At 59.2% G+C, this 18,000-nt stretch overlaps 1 protein-coding gene across 1 annotated transcript in view; it reads right to left on the reverse strand.

Annotated features, from left to right (window-relative positions):
- SHANK1 (SH3 and multiple ankyrin repeat domains 1) overlaps positions 1 to 18,000 on the reverse strand; it is a 42,980-nt gene that overhangs the window by 15,243 nt on the left and 9,737 nt on the right. The window contains exons 8-21 of the mRNA XM_029239140.1: positions 17,420 to 17,497; positions 17,111 to 17,177; positions 16,528 to 16,858; positions 15,451 to 15,644; positions 11,537 to 11,650; positions 11,283 to 11,358; positions 10,800 to 10,826; positions 3,211 to 3,293; positions 2,876 to 3,000; positions 2,148 to 2,283; positions 1,785 to 1,865; positions 1,219 to 1,242; positions 946 to 1,014; positions 377 to 495 (exon numbers count right to left, since the gene is read on the reverse strand). Of these exons, the coding sequence (XP_029094973.1) occupies positions 377 to 495; positions 946 to 1,014; positions 1,219 to 1,242; positions 1,785 to 1,865; positions 2,148 to 2,283; positions 2,876 to 3,000; positions 3,211 to 3,293; positions 10,800 to 10,826; positions 11,283 to 11,358; positions 11,537 to 11,650; positions 15,451 to 15,644; positions 16,528 to 16,858; positions 17,111 to 17,177; positions 17,420 to 17,497 (1,524 nt within the window). The remainder of the gene's footprint in view (positions 1 to 376; positions 496 to 945; positions 1,015 to 1,218; positions 1,243 to 1,784; positions 1,866 to 2,147; positions 2,284 to 2,875; positions 3,001 to 3,210; positions 3,294 to 10,799; positions 10,827 to 11,282; positions 11,359 to 11,536; positions 11,651 to 15,450; positions 15,645 to 16,527; positions 16,859 to 17,110; positions 17,178 to 17,419; positions 17,498 to 18,000) is intronic.

An 18,000-nucleotide genomic window follows, 5' to 3' on the forward strand; every position in this document is an offset into this window, starting at 1 on the left:
CACCTATTATTATGTGCTGTGCCTGGGCCAGGGAGCGCCACCCATGACACCGTTTTACCTTCCCTGAGACCCCTGAGGTGGGATGGAGATGAACAGAAAGAGCTGGGCAAGAGAGGATGGAGAGTGGAGGGAAGTGAGAGAGATGGGATCTGGGGGGACAACAAGGAGGAAGAGGATGGGCCGAGAGGAAAGGGGACGCCCAGAGTGGGGAGAAAGGAGGGAACCCCAGGAAGCGCGGTGCCCCGTAGGACGGGCATTTAACACGGGGGAGTCAGGAAGGATTTGCAAGGAGAGAGGTAAAGGCTCCAAGTTGCCCTGTGCATCCTTCAAGCTTCCTTCCCCCCAAGGGCCCAGTTCCCCAGACCAGGCTGCCTACCTCAGTGGCAAAGAAGCCTTTGGGTCGGTGTTTGCCCAGGGATGCGAGGCCACCAGGCCCAGGACTCTCACTTGCACTGATGGTCTGCTGAGCTGCCGCCAGAATTTCATCCAGTTTGTCTAGGGGGAGGCGGAAGAGGGGCGGAGAGCCAGAGAAATGAAGCTTGCTTTGGCCTGGCGCAGAGACAGAGCTGCCGGGAGCCCATTCAGTGTCTTGTGTGAACCAGCAAAGGGCACCCTTGTCTCCCTCCCGGTGGCCCGACGGCCCTGCTTGGAGACACAGTCTCCAGCCCGGCAGGCAGGACCCAGCGATGGGAAGGGGTGAGGGCGGTGAGTAGGACAGCCATCGTGAGAGGGAGGGTGGAAGGGAGGCAGAAGGTAGTGCGGAGAGGCTCAAAACAGGGGTGGGAACTCAGACTCATGATGGCTGGGGCCAAGTTGAGGCGTGAAGGTGATCAGTGCGGGGGTGGCTGAAGGGGGCGCGGGCCTGGAGAGGGATGGAGCGGATGCGGCACCCCAGGCGGTGTGGGGTCGGGGCCCTGGGCAGCCCAGGGAGCAGGGCCATCTTACTGAGAGCCATCTGATACACGGTCCGCTTTTTCTCCATGCTGGGCACCGGCGCAGCTTGCTGCTCGTACTCTGTGGGCAAAGGATGCGGATGAAGCCCAGGGACGCCCCGGGAGGGCGGGGCGGAGCGGGCTCGGCCAGCGGGCGTGGCCAGCGGGCGTGGCCAGCAGGCGTGCGCAAGCGCGAGTGGGGCAGTGAGGGGCCGGGATGGGGGAGGGGCAAGTCCGCCGGCGGGATAGGGTCGGGGGCCCTCCCGCCAGTCCTGTGCCCACTCACCACTCTTCTTCTTCCAGGGCGAGACTAGCCCGGGGGAGAGGCAGTAGAGGAGCGAAGAGTTAGGACTTCAGGGGGAGGCGAGGGGCCCCCTTTCTGGAACGCCCGCCTCCCTCAGGGCCCTGGGGTGAGAGCGGTCAGCTAGCTGCCTGATCCGCCCCCGGCAGGGGAAACAGCCCCGCCTGGAGGGAGGGGCTCGCCTTCCTTTCTGCTAGTGGGAGTGAGGGGAGCTGGTGGAGGGAGAGATGGAGAATGGCGGTGGGGTTCAGGTGGAACAGAGCGAGAGGGGCTAGAAAGGAAACAGGGACCCGCAGAGAGGAACGTACGGACGCAGAGAGAGACCCCGACACAGAAACAGATGTAAGAGGACGAAGGACAGTCGGCTCTCAGACGCCCTTTCCCAGCGACGCACACGCAGGCCAGAGAGAGTCTGACCCATGGACGGGGGGACAGGACCAGGACGAGGACCCCTGGTCACTAACAACACTAACAAACTCAAGGGACGGTCCAGCCTCCCTCTGCCCCTTTCCGTCCGCAGCACCTGGGCCCCAGCAGCCCCGCAAGCTCACCCATCTCCTCCAGCTCTGAGGTCATAGACTTGGAACGCAGGGAGATGGTTGGAGGCGGGAGCCGCTTAGCCTGCGGCGGTGCTGGAAAAACGAGCGGGGTCAGGCATCAGTACCCTGGAAGGAAAGCCCGTGACCTTCCCCCCACCCCCCACCCCGTTCACCCCCGCGGCGCTCCCAGAGCTCGGAGAAGAGATGCCATCCGCATCGGCATGTTGAGCCCTCACTCAGTTCCTCTCCAGAGGGTCCTGAACCAGCAGCCCTGGGGGAGGGTGGGGACCATTGGGCCATTAGGGCTCCCTGAGGATTGTAGTCTAGTAGCAGTGGGGGACCCGGGCCTGGCCACACAAGTGGGGGGAGAAGCACCTTTCTTATGAACAGCCTCATCCATGTCCGGGTGCCGGGTGACCATCACCACCTTGACCATCAGCGTGTTGCCCCCTTGGCGGATCATGTTCACCACCTGTCGGTGGCCGACCTTCACCACATTCTGCCCGTTCACCTGTGGCACAGACACCCCCCCAGAGCACACCCAATAGGTGAGGGGAGGGATGCTTTCCACTTCAGGGTCCCCATCGAAGTGGCCTCCTCCTGCCTTGCCCCGTATGTGGCACTGTCGGTCACCTTTCTCTCCCCTTGACTCTCCTCTGCCTCGCAAGCCCCCAACACTCTGTTCCTGTAACTCTCCTGGCCTCAGGGTTGGGGAAGGGGCTGGGCCCACCCTATTTGCCTCTCTCTCCCTCCTTGCCCTCCAGCACTGTGTGTGTGTGTGTGTGTGTATATGTGTGCAAGCGCGTGCCTGGGGGGGGGGGCGGGGAACAGCTCTGTCATCTGAGATACTTCAAAAAGGCTTTCAGATGGAGTCACTGAAGAAGCAGAGGCTGGCTGCGGGGCCGGGGGGGGGGGGGGGGGGGGGGGTTTGGGAAGCTTTGGTGCCAAAGGAGAATCTGGATTTGGGCAGCCGCATCCTGGCATACATCACGAGGGGTCTGAGGATTTGTTGCTAGGGGCCCAGAGGAGAGCGCGGTGTCTGTGGAAGGCGGGCCAGGGTAGGGTCTTTGGAGAGGCCTTTGGGGTTGGGGGCCGGGACTCACCTCAATGAGGAAGTCTCCCATTCGCAGTCCCGCTCGCCACGCCACGCCGCCCTCGTCCACCGACTCCAAATACTGCAGCGCCGGGAAGGCCGGGGTGGGGGTGAACTCCTCGATGGGGGTCTGCGCTGCAGATGGGGAGGAGCCGGCGGGGTCGGAGGGGAGGGGGTGGAGAGGCCGAGCAGGGGATGGGGCTCAGACCCAAGTCACGGAGGCCTCACCGTAGCTGTGGGACCAGCACCCTGGGGTGGGGTGGTGGGCAGGCTGGGGTCCCTTTCCCTGTCTTCCCCCCTGGGTCAGAGAGCCCTTCCCCCGTCCCCTCCCCGGCCGCCACTCACCCTTGGCCCCCCGGAGCACGAACCCAAACCCCTCACTGTCCTTCTTCTGCAGCAGAACTGTCTTCTCCTTGATGATGTAATCACTGGCGGGGAGGGTGGGGGAGGGGCAGGGGTGGGGCGGGTGGAAAAGGGATCATGAGACCCAGAGCCCGTGCCCCACCAGCCACCTGGTGACCTGAGCCCAAGCTCCAGAACCAGTCATCCCCGCTCCGAGGAGCTTCCTCACCCACTCCACGTGTGTATGCTCGCAGCAGCCCTGACAAGCCTCCCCCTCAGAGCCCAGAGCGCTCGCTCTCCCACTCAGTCTTTCCTCATTCATCCATCGGTGCATCCATCCACCCATCCATTCAGCAAAGCACAGTGTGAGGAATGGGGAGCTAAACTGCCGGATCAACAGACAGCCTGGCTGGAGTCCCTGCTGTCCACTTTCTGTCTGTGACCTTCAGCCCACGCCTTTAACCTTTGGGGCCTCAGTTTCCTCATCTATAATGCGGGGCAATAACAGGCTTCACCTGATGGGGTCGCTGTGGAAGTTCCCTATATATAGTATACATAGTATTCGGCACAGGGCTGGGTACCGTAGCACATGCGCAATAGAATTCATTCGCTGTCTTCGGTCAAGTCTTTTGGTCTAGAGGACACGTGTACTTGGATAACACCTCTCCCAGCTCCTTGACCATATATATGCTACAGTAACAACTCCCCAGGTCCCCACACATATTGTAACATTGCTTATTTAGCATCGTCCAATATGGTGCCCGCTAGCTGCCTGTGTCTATTTATATGCAAATTCATTAAAATTAAATTGAAGAATTCAGTTCCTCAGTCTCACTAGCCACGTTTCCAAGTGCCTGGCAGCCACATGCGGCGAGTGGCTACCACGCTGGACAGCACGGATACAGAACATCTCCATCGCCGCAGAAAATTCTAGCGGACAGCGCTGACATCTATTTCCCGGTGTATCTCAAATGTACCTCTTTCATGCAGTCGGTAGATTCTAGCAAAATGTAAACTGCGTGTGAATATGTGGATGGTCCCCAGTAAGGCCACCAAAGCCCACCAGCACATTTAGGCAAGGCTCACATACCCAGCAAAGTTCAGTTAAACTCAAACCTATTCCGTGTATCTCAACAGCCGCCCGGGGCTCACTCAGATAACAGCCCCAAACCCTAGACGTCACCACTGCGTACATCAGGATTACACATCCATTCCATTCCAGGCACCCCAGTATACAGCAGGAATACCCAGACGCCCTGGCTCCAGGCGCCTCAGAATACCCACAATCACCCCCACCCCAGAGCCACCAGAACACGTGCCTTGCTGCATCTTGCAGTCAGGTCAGAAACCCGGCCCAGCACACACACAGACCCCCTCATCGTACCCCAGTAATATCCATGGGCCCTAACACACTCCAATAACAGCCAAGCACGCTCCCTGTGCACTCCAATTACCTACCCCCAGAGATCTGGCAAAACAGCCCTCCACGAATACTCCAGTATATTTCAGTAACACCCCGACACATCCCAGTATGCTCCAATAATAACTCCCCTTCACTTTGATCTCGGTGTATTCCCATAACACGCCCCCTGAACATAAACCAGCACACGCCAATAAAACTTAAGGTGCTCCTACTGTATTTCGGTGCCACCCTCCCTCCACACACACAAGCACGCCGGATACTCCCACGACCCCCCATGACATCCACTGTCAAATCCATACGTCGGTACCGTAGGGACGGTGTTCTGCACATCCCTGCTCCCACCCTCCTTATTATAACCTGGTGGGTCCAACAGCAGGCATGCACATGTAGACACAGCCCACAACTGCCCTTGCTCAAGGTTCACGATGGTCCAGTAAACGCGTCTACACCATACCCGCTATGTCTTTCTGACCTTATATTCAACCCAGGGACCGGCCACCTTTGTAGCTGGGTAGAGGGGATGTTGGAAGAGAAGGAGGGAAGGGGTTGAAAGGGACGGGGGAGGGGAGGGGAGGAAAGAGGCAAAGAAGCCTCCAAGAGCGAGTGGACAGGGCTGACAGGAATTGGTTGAGAAGTCAGAGCTACCTACTCCTGACCATGAACTCTGTGGCATCCTTGTCCCCACCTCGGTGCCCACGGCGTAACCTGACATGCTCCTTTGAGCCCTCGTATCCTTGCTACCCCCATAGCCCTTCCAGATCTCCAGGGCCCCCCCAGTGGCCAGTAATGCTCTTCAGATCCCCTTTAGTCCTCATTTACAGCAGTTTCACTCGCCTTCATGCATGCCACAAACCCGTGCTTTTCCCCCAATTTTCCCCTGCCCCTGGAATCTCTCACCCACACATTCTCCTCACACTTCATACACAAGCCTTCCCCAAACATCCCATCCCCCGATACAATTCAACAAAACTCCCATATCCTTTAGATGCCAAGAAGAAGCACTTGCTATGTGCGAGGCAGTATTTGAAACCCCTCATGGGTAAATGACTTAATTGTCTCCCACAGTCAGCCTCTAGGTAGCTGTGTGTACCATTTCCACTTTACAAGTGAGGAAACGGAAGCACAGAAAGGTTAAGCAACTTGCCTGAGCTCACACAGCGAACAAAAGTCTTCAACAATTCCCCAGAAAATACCTGGGTCACTCAGTAGTAATACGCTCCACTCCACTGCACCCAAATACCCCAGCACAAAGACATCTGTCCCAAATTCACCATGCACGTGCCCCTCCAGTGCCTGAAATTTATCCCAGGCTATGCCAGTGACACAACAAGGAGTAACATCTATTGAACCACTGCTGAATGCCAGATGGCGTTCCAAGCACTTTACATTTATTTATTCACTCAGTCCTTACAACACCCCTGGGAGGGGTTGACTGTTATCATTCGCGTTTTATAGATGAGGAAACTGAGGCACCGAGAAATAACTTGCTCAAGTTCACACCGCCAGAAAAATGTCAAAGCCAAGATTTTAATTCCCCGCAGGCAACCCATATACCCCGATAATATCCAAACACCCCCTGACCATCGAAGCACCCCCTCTGTCCCTCCCTCTCAAGTCTCCCCATCCTGGGCATATGCCTCTCTCCTTCCCACGAATTTCTCACACAAATCCCAGCTCTGTGTGGTGTCTCTCTCATCCACCACATTCTTCTTGAGCTGCCTAATGGCCCTCTTGTCCTCACAGCATCGTGCAACTCTGTACTCCTTCTCCCCCCCTCCTCTGTATGCCCCCCCCTCCCTCTGCACCCCAACCCCCCCTCCTCCAAATCAGCTGAAAGCTCCACAGGACCCTAACCCACCCCCCATCAGCCCTCACTTCCGCAAGCCCTCATCGCACCCCACGGGGCCCTCCCTCCACCTCCCATATTGCCCTCACACACCCCACATCCTCTTTCCCAAAGTGTCTTCCATTGATTTCTGTGACCTCCTGGGCCAGGCCACCTCCTCTCAGGCCACCTCTCCCCCTCCTTTGCCCTCCTCCCTCCCACATCCTCTCGAGCCTCTGTGCAGAACCTCCACTGTGTCCCCTACAGCATCCTAGGTTTCCTCCATACTCCCCAGTCCCCCCGCTTCCATTCTCATCCGTGGAAGCCTCCTCCTACTTTTACATCCTCAATTCACTTCATCACACACCCTTCCTTCCGCCTCCTTTTACTTGCAGCTGCATTTCATTTACATTCCCTGCATCCTCTGTCTGTGCTCTCCCTAAACTGCCTAAATCCCCACCCCCAAATTCTCTTCACATTTCCTGCATTGCCTCCTTACCCCATTTCTCCGCACACTCTACACCCGCTCTATGCTCTGGTGTTCCCCATTTCCCCCCACTTCAGTGTCCCCCCGCCGCCGTTCCATTCTCATCCTGTCACCCTCCTACCCAGACCCTCTAACCCCACCCCTGCCCTAGTGTTCGCTACCCACGCAGCACCCCATTCATGCTCCGTACTGCTGACTACCTGCCCTGCAGGAGCGCGCACAATGCTCTCCCCCAAGCCATCCCTCGGCGACCCTGAGCGGCCTCTGGAGCTCAGCGGCCAGCTCTTGTTCACCAGATCCCACACACAGAGACTGCAGCAGCATCGACTCCCTCCACCCCCACCCTGAAGGTCCCTCTCACACACCCAGCATCCCACAGCCCAGAGCCTGCTGCTGTACATAGCGCCCCCCTCTGGTACTCAGCCCCTCCCCGCGTACCCATCTCCACCGGCCTCTCCAGGGCCTGCACACAGGCCCCCACGCGGGGAAGCCAGCCCCCTCCCATGCTGAGAAGCGGCACACACAGGCAGATGCAGCTCCCGGTGCAGAAGCTCAGCCGTGTCTCAGCACACGTGCCCCACACAGGCATAGACCCTCAGGGGGCAGGGAGAGGGGCGCATGGGGATGGAGACACACGGAGTCACTGGTGAAGGGGGGGGAGCTGTCGGGGAGAGGACAGGCCTGGCAAAGGAGGGTGGGTGTTGGGAAACATAGCCGCAGTCCCTGGGACAGACCCCCCCCCCCAAACACACACAAACACACACGAGTCCCTAGACAGCCTCGCTATCGCCCCAAGTCACACACAGTGACAGACGCCGTCAAACAGGGACACCCAGATAGACACAGTTGGGGGGGGGGCTGGGAGCCCACCATCTCTCCATCCCTCTCTCTCTCTCTCTCTCTCATACACACACACACACACACACACACACACAGGGCTGCAGGCAGGCACACACGCACGCACACCAACACAGCCACAGGGACACACGCACAGTCTCACAGTGACACGCAGCGGAAAAAGAGGAGGGGAGGGGAGGGGAGGCCGGGGGCGGGATGCGTGTGTGATGGGGGGGAATGACTGTGAATGGGAGAGAGGGGTATGAATGGGGGGACTTGCCAACTGCTTGAAGGGGTGTGGGGATACAGGAATCAGAGAAACGCGGGCCTGGGGTGTAGGTGCCTGAGCGGAGGGCTCCAGAATGGGGGCGCTAAGGGTGGCAGAAAGGACAAGTGGGGCCCGAAACCCGGAGTGGAGTCCGTTTGGAGGGCCTCCCTTGGAGGGAGGTCTTGGAGGAAGAGCTGAAGGGGGCCTGGAAGGGCCTGCGAGGGGCCTGGAGAGTGTGTGTGTGTGTCTGTGTGTGTGTGTGTGTGTGTGTGTTGCGGGGTGCTCGGGGAGAGAGGCCCAGGGAGGGGGATGAGAAAAAGAAGGGTAGAGACGAGGGGGCCGGAAAGGCTTTAGTGCTGAGAGAAGGTTAGAGGAGAAGGGCGGAGGGGGCGGCTTAGGGGCGGGGGAGGAGTCCCAGGGATGGGGGATTAGCGGCTGGGGGAGGGTCGTCACAGCGGGCTGGGGCCTCCTGGTCGGGCCGCGGAGAAAAGGGGCGGCGCGCTCCGTTACCTGTAGATATACCAGACGCTGCGCCGCCGGGGCCCCAGGGCCGGCCAGCTGGAGGAGAGCGCGGGGGGCGGCTGCGGCAGGGAGCCCCCACCGGGGCGGCCCCCGAGACCCCCGGCGCCGCCGCCCGCAGACAAAGCCATCGCCGCCGCGGCCCCGGCCCCGGGCCCGGTCCCGGTGCCGGCCGCCCCCGCCGCCGCCGCCGCCGCCGCGTCCCCGTCCCCGCTCGGCCGAACCCCCGTGTCCGGGCCCCCAGGCCCCGCCTCATGCTGACCCGCGCCGAGAGGGGGGAGGGGGAGGGGGCGCGCACCCTCCCGCGGGAGGGAGGGCAGGGCCGGGGGCTCACATGCCGGGGGGCGCGGGGGCGCGGGGCGCGGGGTCGGGCCGCGGCGGGAGCGAGAGGACCGCGGACGGCGCCGGCTTCAGCACCGCGGACAGCTCCGGAGGCGGGCGGCGGGCGCGAGGCTTAACCCCTTGCCGTCCTGCGCCGGGCGGTGGAGGGGGCCGGGCAGGGGGGAGGGGAACGTGGGGGCCCCCTTGGCGGGAGAAGGGGGAGGGGCGAGGCGCGGGGGGGAGGAGAAGGGGGAGGCACTTCCGGTCTGGCCCTCCCCCTTAACCCTCCCCCCTCCAGAGCCCTCCCGCGCAGGTGCAGAGCGAGGGAGAGGGGGGAGAGGGACGCACAACATCACACAAGATGCCTCGCAACCGCGTGCAGGGACGCGCGGACCAAGCCCCACTTCCCAAGCAGGGACAACACGGTGAGGGAGACTCCAGGAGGGGACACACAGCCCCCCACCGCAGACAGACACACAGTGCACCCCAACACAGTCTGGAAGGGCCGGAAAGGGAAGGCCAGGACGTTCAGACTGGGCGCCAGAGCAGTGAGAGACACCCCTCCCCCCAAAGAAGTCCAGGCGGAGGGACATCCACAGTCCACGGCTCACACGAGAGCCGCAGACCCCCAGGGAGAGGAGAGAGGACAGCACAGGCTAGGAGGACTGTACAGCTCCAGCTGGGACGCGGGGTCACAACACAGGCCAGGGCACCCCAGACAGGGGGGCGGAGAGCAGGGGGGGAGGCAGGAGAAGGAGAAGCTCAGACGCGCCGCAAACACAGCAGCACAAGCCAGCGAGCACAAGGAGTGGAGGAGAGGGAAGAAAATGCACTTGACGAGACAGAGCTAGAGAGACGAGAAGGAAGTAGCTGAGGGCAAGAGGGACCACCCCCATCCAGCTGTAGAGCAAGCGACCCCCAAACCGAAGCCAAGAGGAGACCCAGAGAGACACTGACAGAGACAAGAAGCAGAGGCTGATGGGAGACTCCGGGTGGGGTGGGGACCTCGATACTCACCCAGTGCCCAGAGCCGGAGACGTGCCAGGCGAACACGCACAATGCTCAAGCGCCTCGGACACTTGGGGCGCAGGGTGGGACCCCAGTCCCGCCCTCTCTTCTCATATTGTCATTTCTCCCTCCCCCGCAACATCCATCCCCACTGGCCAGAACACAGACACATAGGTTTGGACACATTTAATGGAAGGATGCTATGAACAAGGAGACCCTTCCCTGGATTAGGGGGAGCGGTGGGGGAGGGGAGGATTCATCTTTCAGATGCCCAGTTACGACCATCCCTCCCCCACAGCCTTGCCCTTCTGGAAGCTCAAGCCCTGGAGTCCTCCCCTCTTCTGCCCTCCCCTCCCCCAACACCCCAGGTCCTGAATTCCAGATCAGACAGGTGCAAATGCATGCACACGACTTTATCTGTTAATGCGCACACACAGTGACATGCATGAAGAGGGACAGGCATGTGCAGAGAGCCACCTGTCCACACGTGGTAAGCAGGACATTGCTGGAAACACTGGCCCTCATTCTCAGACTCACAGATTCAGGGAAATGTGCAGAGCCAGCTGCACGATTAGCCACAATCGTGCCCCCATAAATGACAGCCACAAACGCGCCCATCTATACAGAGCAGGACAGACCCTCTTGCTGTCACGGGCATATGTGCAAGGCTAGACATCTAGGGGCCTCCAGCCACACATGCACACAGACACGTGTCATGCACACCTACAGAGACACACGGGCAAGAACACACTTGGGGAATCCGTACAAGGATGCCCGTCTGTGTAAGACGTTCACTCACAGGGAAACTTCAGCTCTGGTGGTGCACACACACATCCATACAACCCCCAGGCACCCCTTCCTTCCCATTCCTAACCCCATCCCCTCCCTTCCCCTCCCCTCTCACCTCCCTGGGCCAATCCCATCCATCAAGCTTCAGAAGCAAGTCAGCCAGCAGCCAGGGAGGGGAAAGGTGTCAGTGTGCCTTCTCCCCGCCCCCACCCCGCCTGGCCCAGCTCTGCCCGCCCCCCTCCCTACGCCAGCACAGGACGCATACACTTCTGCTGCACAGAGACGTGGCACATGAAGGAGACCAGAGCCTCCAGCCAGCCACACACATGAGCTCCCTAGCCCCCCAGGCATCCCCACCTTGCCCCGATCCATTTCATTGGTCTCTGGCTACACCAGAGCTGGGCAGTCTCAGTGGCTGCCAAGGACGGTTTGGGATTGGGCTATGTAGTCTGAAGCTAAGTCTGCCTTCCCCCACCCCTGGATCGAACTTTAGAGGGAACAGATGAGAAAGGGGGCTTAGAGGCGGTGGAACTATTTAAAACGTGGAGTGTAAGGGAGTTGGGGTTGGGGGGGCGCCCGAGGGTGTAAGGACATTTACCTTGGGGCATCAAAGCTGTCGTAGGAGCCCACAGTATAATGCCGGAATAGTCTCTTTGCCTTGTCACTTCGGCTTTCTGCAGGGGGACAAAGGATGACCTTGGACCTTCACTCTGGAAACCATGGGCCCACCCCCTGGGGTCCTGGCCCAAGCCTTCCCATCTACCTCCCAGCACCCCACCCCCATCAGGAGGGGGAAGGGAAGGGACATGAGAACCTAGAGTAAATCGGGGACAATTGGGGGTTCCTCGTTACCTTGCTTTGCCTCCTGGGAGCGGTTGGCCACCTCTTCCAGGCAGTCAGAGGGGAACCAGCCGATGCGACCTTTGACCTGGCCTTCCCAGAAGCCTCCTTCCCCGATGCTAAGCACTAGATGGGGAGCAGGGACATAGAAACATTTCTCATTTCTGTGCTGCCCACACCCCCACCCGCTCCCAACACTTGATTCACAGCCTTTCCAGAACTCTCAGGACCTAGCACAGAACCTGGCCCAAGGGCATCCTTAATAAATGTCCAAGGAAGGGGCAAGGGGGAAGGGGGAGATACAAATCATGTCGCTTCTGCATACTAGCTTCCCGGACCCAGTGGGGACATCAAAATGGCACTGGGGAAAAGGGCTGTGTCCCATGACGTGATCCTTGGAGGTTAGGGACACGCCCACAACTGGTTCTCATCTCCCCTGGTGACCAGTCACAACTCAGTCATTCCAAAATTTCCCTAAACCCTCCTCGGCTCCTAGGTCAAGTTCTACACCCCCATCACTGCCCCTGCCGCCTCCTGCAGTCTCCTTGCCACTTAATCTTTTGTCATCTGTTCCCAGACCCTTCCTTCCATTTCTCTTTGCTTCCCCTGGCTCTAGAAGGGACAGTAGAATCACCTCTTTCCTTCTCTCCACCGCTCGTTACTGGAGGCCACTTCCTGCCACCCTCACCCCTTAACCATCAAGCACACATTGACCGACAGCAAAGATGGGCAGCAGGGGCAGCTAATGTTTATCCAGCTCTCACTCGGGGCCAGGACCCTAAGTGTGGGGGGGAACACTTTCATTCACCCCATTTTACTGGTGGAGAAACTGAGGCTCAGAGAGCTGAGGTCAACTGCTCAAGGTTCTGCAGCTTGCAGTCGACAGAGCCTGGATTTGAACACGGCGCTGTTTCCAGAGCAGACATTTTCAGTCATTCATGTTTTGCTACCTCTCTGTTCCAGCACTTTGCTGCTGCTCTTTCTATGATGATGAGGGCGACAGTAACAAGCCCAAAGTCATCCATCTCTCCAGCATCTTTCACAGCTCTGTTCCCACTCGGCCCTTCACATCCTTTGCTCACTTCATCCTTACACCTACCTGGTAGGTAACAACTGATTTCCCATTTCAAAGATGAACCTGAAGCTAGAGCAGAACAATCTCTTGCCCAGGGATGGCTCAAGCCACGCTAGGATTGGGGTTGGGGCCATCTGACGCTTTTCCCTGCACAAAACACCTCCTCTGAGAGGGTCTGGGGAAACCAAATGGAGGAGATGCTCAAGGTCATGGAAGAGACCAGGAGATGTGTGTCAAGGCGTCTGGGTTCTTGGCTAGCTCTGCCACGTCTGGCTGGGTGGTCTTGGAATCAATCATTTGTTCACTGAACAAATACGTATTTAGTTAGTGCCAGTCAGCTAGGAACTGGGTGGGGCTGTTGGACACACTAAATGTGGTTCCTGCCCTCACGGAGCTTCCAGACTGGCAGTCATTAGAGGTATAACTCTCCAAGTGACCCCATGATTGGAAATTGAGGTCAACGCTTGAGGGACAAAGGAAAGGGTATTTGGAGAAAGGCCAGATGGGAGTATATAAATCCGACGGCAAAGGGGGACCACGAAGGTGTCTCAGAGGATGTGACATATAGGCTGAGACCTGAAGGATGCTAGGAGTGGAGGAGGCAATGAGAGGAAGGAAAGGTTTTCCAGGCAGAAGCAACAGCATGTGCAAAGCGTTCGTTGTGGAAAAGGACTTGGGGGACTTCCCTGGTGGCGCAGTGGTTGAGAGTCCGCCTGCCAATGCAGAGGACACGGTTTCGAGCCCTGGTCTGGGATGATCCCACATGCCTCGGAGCAGCTAAGCCCGTGCACCACAACTACTGAGCCTGTGCTCTAGAGCCCGCGAGCCACAACTACTGAGCCTGCACGCCACAACTACTGAAGCCCGCGCACCTAGAGCTCATACTCCGCAACAAGAGAGGCCACCGCAGTGAGAAGCCCGCGCACCTCAGCGAAGAGTGTCCCCCGCTCGCTGCAACTAGAGAAAGCCTGTGTGCAGCAACAAAGACCCAACACAGCCAAAAATAAATAATAAATAAAATAAATAAACTGAAAAAAAAAAAAAAAGGACTTGGGGCATCTGAGGAATGGAGAGGAGGATGTGGTCCCTGGAACCCTGTGGGTGAAAGAAAGAGTAGGAAGACGTGAGGTTGGTGGGCGGGCAGAGGAGGGGTTCGCAGGCCAGGCTAAGGCGCTAGGCTTTGGTCCTGAGAGCAGAGGGAAGCTGCTACCTCGTCGGGCTGTGGCAAAGCTCAGTGACATTGTGGATGTGGCGGTGCTTTGAGGCAATTAAGCATCTTTTAATGAATGGAAAGGATATGAAAACAGGGAAGTGCACAGAATTGCTGGGCTTGACATTCAGAAAGACACATGGAAGATACAGCCCATGGCCCTCTGCCTGTGCGAAGGTCCCTCACACTTGGCCTCAGCTTCCCTTTCTTCTTTTGCATCCTTCAAAGCACAGACCTGACCCCACGCCCAGACCCACCCCCCCACACACAAACATACACACCCATACACTCGCACCCCAGGCTCGGTGCCTCCAGAGGCACTGCCCCTGCCCCCCCACAGTTAACTCGGGCATTTGGTCATTCATCCATTCATCCCTTCACTCAGCAGGTGTGCATTGAGGCTTCCTGTGTGCTGGGTCACTAAACTGGGCCCTGGTGACCCAGCCCCTGGTGACATGTGACCTTGTCTTCAGGAACTCAGGCGATAGGGAGACAGACTACAAAAGAGATGTAATTACACAACCTGCCTGATACTCTGATCCCTGCATATGCTTCAAGGCCCACTTAAAACTCTGTCTCCTTTGGGAGGACACCCCCCTCCCCCAGCTTCCTCGGTGCCCAGGGTCTCTCTCTTCTAAGTGCCCGTAGTGGGGGTCGCTTGTGGTAATGACAGCTGGCGCTCATTATGTGAGAATCATTGTTCTAAGGGCTTTACAAGAACTGACTCTAATCCTCCCACTGTACAGACAAGGAAACTGAGGCCCAGAGAAGTCACTCACCTGAGGTCGCCCCGCTAAGAAGTGGTGGAGCTGGGACTTGAACCCGATCAGCCTGGCTCTCAACCACTACGCTACCTGTCTCCTCTGCAAGCCTAGAATCGGGCAAAGAATTGCTTCCCCATCTCGAACTACTTCCCCATTAACTGCTGCAGGGCACTTCCTGTCTCCACAGCACCATTCTGTCCAAGAACATGCGTCCACGGCCCTGCGAGGGGTGAAGTCTGCACTTGGGGGATACTGGCATGGTTTTACAGATGAAGACAGGAAAACCGAAGAGAGGCAAACCCCCATGACAGCAGTCTCTATTTAGGGAGCCCTCAGCATGGACCGGGCTTCGCACACTGGCCTTCTCATCAGAGCACGGGGAGGTAGGCACCACCCCGTGTCTCAGGTGAGAACTCCTGGCAGAGGCAGGAGGTAGAGTCAAGGCGGCGTGGCCTCACTCTCCAAACACGATAGTGGGAAAGACCCTGGGCTCAGCTTGGGGACCTCAGGCAAGTCATTTCACCCACGTGAGGCTCTGCTCCTTCAACTGTACAATGGGCTCCTGACAGCTGCCTGGAAGGGCGATCGTGAGCGAGAGGGGACCTCGCAGGGGAAGCGCTCCGGCCGTGCCCGCCGGCGTCAGCTTCCCACAAACGCTCATCGCCCCTCTCTTGCCTGGACACCGCCTCCTGATGGCCTCATCCCAGCTACGCTCTATGTTCCTCCGAGGCGGAAGGGGCATCTAGGTGTCTCTGAGGTCTCCGGCATTCACTGGACATTCTAGGTGCTGGAGACCTGCTTGTCAGTGACCCTTCCTGAAGGCTTAGTTTGCCTGCCTGCCCCGTGTCCACAGCCCCGCCGGGCGCTGGCCCTTTACCTTTGATCTTCTCGCCCTTGCTTAGGGAGATCTCCCCCTCGGCTTGGGCCTGGTAGGACTTCACAGCCATGAAGGAACGTCCGGGGACCGCTGAGTAGAGCTTCCGGCGTCTCCCGCGGCTGCCCAGGGAGCCCCCGGGGCCCCCGGAGCCCCCGGTGCCCCCAGCTGGCCCTTCCCGGGGTGTCCCGCTGGAGCTGCATACACAGAGGGTGTGAGAGGCAGGGGAGAGTGGAGGGAGGGGGCACCTCTGGGAGAACAGGGGTCCTTGGGTCGGGGGCAGATGGAGCATCAGAGCGGGAGGGGGTCTGAGTGCCTCTTCCAGCTCTGGCGTCCCCAGGGAAAGAGGGCACCTGAGGGGTCCAGCCTGGCTCCAGCCCTCCTTCCTGCCTCCTGGCTTCTGGCTCTGTCCGCCCCCCCCACGGTCCTGCATGCCCTGCCTGATGCAGCTTCCTGAAGCTGAGCTCTGACTGTGTCATCCCTGGCTCACGAGCCTTCAGCGACTCCCGGCTTCCTCCTGGGTTGAGTCCAACTCCTCTGCCTGCCATCCCTGACCCGCCATGATCTCCCTCCCGTCCACGTCCTCAGGACAGGCTGGCAAGCCACAGCACCCTCTTCCCGTCCTCCTCTAGCCAGCCTGGCCTCTTTACCCCAGGATGCCCCCTGCCCACCCTCCCCACCTCTGGTCTCATCTCCAAGCTTGGAAACCCCTCCCTGACCCCCTCGCCCACCCCCTCTCTGTTTGGCTTCCTCTCACCTTGCCCCGTCTTTCTGTCTGTCCAACATGTCTTTTGGGCACCTCCCGCCCAGGCCCATGGAGCAGGTGCTCAGCTAAACGCTGGTGCGCTTGGACTTGGGTGCAAGACTGTGGCTCACGGTGCCCTCACTGCCTCAAGGGTTAGGAGAGGGGTCTGGTAGTCTGGGGCTGGGACCAGTGAGGTGGGTGGATGGGGGACCAGCCATGTGTGGGACAGGAGGGAAGCAGCTGGGATGGCCCGGGGTGGGGTGCGGAGCTGTGGCTCTGACGAGGGGATCTGGCTGGGATAGGGTCTGTGGGAGCAGGGCTGAGCCCTCCCCTACCTGGGCCGTCCACGGGGCTGCCTCTTGGCCTCCTCGGGGTGCCTCCCTCGGGATGGGGAGCGGGCCCGGGCGCCCCGGGGGCTGCTGGCACTTCGGAGGGTCCCACTGCTGAGCTTGGTGCTGGGGGCCGAGGGCTGCGGCTGGCCCTGGGGCCCTGAGGCAGGGCCGGGGGCCCCGGCGGACGAGGTCCCCGGGGCGGCAAACACCATCCAGTCAGGCAGGGCCATGCTGGTGTCGCTGTTGGCCCGCAGCAGCGCGGGGGGCACCGTCAGCCCCACGCCGGGGGGTCCCCGTCGCCGGGCTGCGTACTTGGGGGACTCCTGGAAGGGCACTGAGGGGGCATGGCGGCAGGAGGGCAGAGGGAGGCAGAGGCAGGTGGGGAGGGCATACGGGCGAGAGACGGTGGGGGGGAAGCGTGAGGGGAGAAAGACAGAGATAAGAAAGAGTGGGGTGCCTGGAACCCCACCCCTGCCGCTGCTCAGGTGTATTTGATCCCATCCTGGCCCCCACATCAGGTTCGCTGACTCCCCAATCCCACCACGCACCCCCCCAGGCCTACAGCTTCTCCCCTTAGCTCACTCACCCACGTCCTGTTCTCGATGGTTTCGGATCAGCTCCCCAAGTTCAAAATTCCCAGCAATCACTGCCACCTGGCGGGAGGGGGTACAGGGAGCCCAGGGAGGAGAGAGAAAGAGACAGAGAGAGAGAGAGGAAACAGGAAACACTGTGAGGTCCGCGGCCAGCTGTCCCCCCAAACCTTCACCCCAGTAACTTCGTCCTTCCTCCTCTCACAGACCAAGTGCCTCCCTCCCAGCACCCCAAAGTCTCCCACCTTCCTTACCCCCTCTGTGTTCTTCATGCCCCCTCCCAACCAGCCCCGACAGCCCCAGACCTGGAAGGGGGTCTGGCCGCTGTTATTCTTCACATCCTTGTCAGCTCCTCGGTAGAGGAGTATCCTAGCACACGTCTCCTGATGGTCAGTGGCACAGGGTGAAAGGGAAAAAAAAAAAAAACACACCGTTAAGGTCACCATGAGTGGACACAGACACTGTGCTGAGAACTTCCAGAACCATCTGATGGAAACCCGTCCCGCCCCGGGCAGCAGCCACTTGCCCTTTAAATGTGGCCGGTCCAAACTGAGAGGTGCCGTGTATACGAAATACACGCCGGACTTCAAGGACTTGGCATGAAGAACGTCATTTAAACATCACTAATATGTTTTTTCCATTTTTTTAAAAAGTCCTTATTGAATTTGTTACACTATTGCTTCTGTTTTATGTTTTGGTTCCTTGGTCACAAGGCGTGTGGGGTCTTAGCTCCCAGACCGGGGATCGAACCCGCACCCCCTGCATTGGAAGGTGAAGTCTCAACCACTGGACCGCCAGGGACGTCCCTCCAAAAATTTTTATGCTGACTACACATTGAAAGGATAATAGTTTGGATACACGGGGTTAAATAAAATATGCTACTAAC

This window comes from Monodon monoceros, unplaced genomic scaffold (genome assembly GCF_005190385.1).
Source record: "Monodon monoceros isolate NGI ecotype Baffin Bay Population unplaced genomic scaffold, NGI_Narwhal_1 Super_Scaffold_10, whole genome shotgun sequence".
In the NCBI taxonomy this organism is placed as follows: Eukaryota; Metazoa; Chordata; class Mammalia; order Artiodactyla; family Monodontidae; genus Monodon; species Monodon monoceros.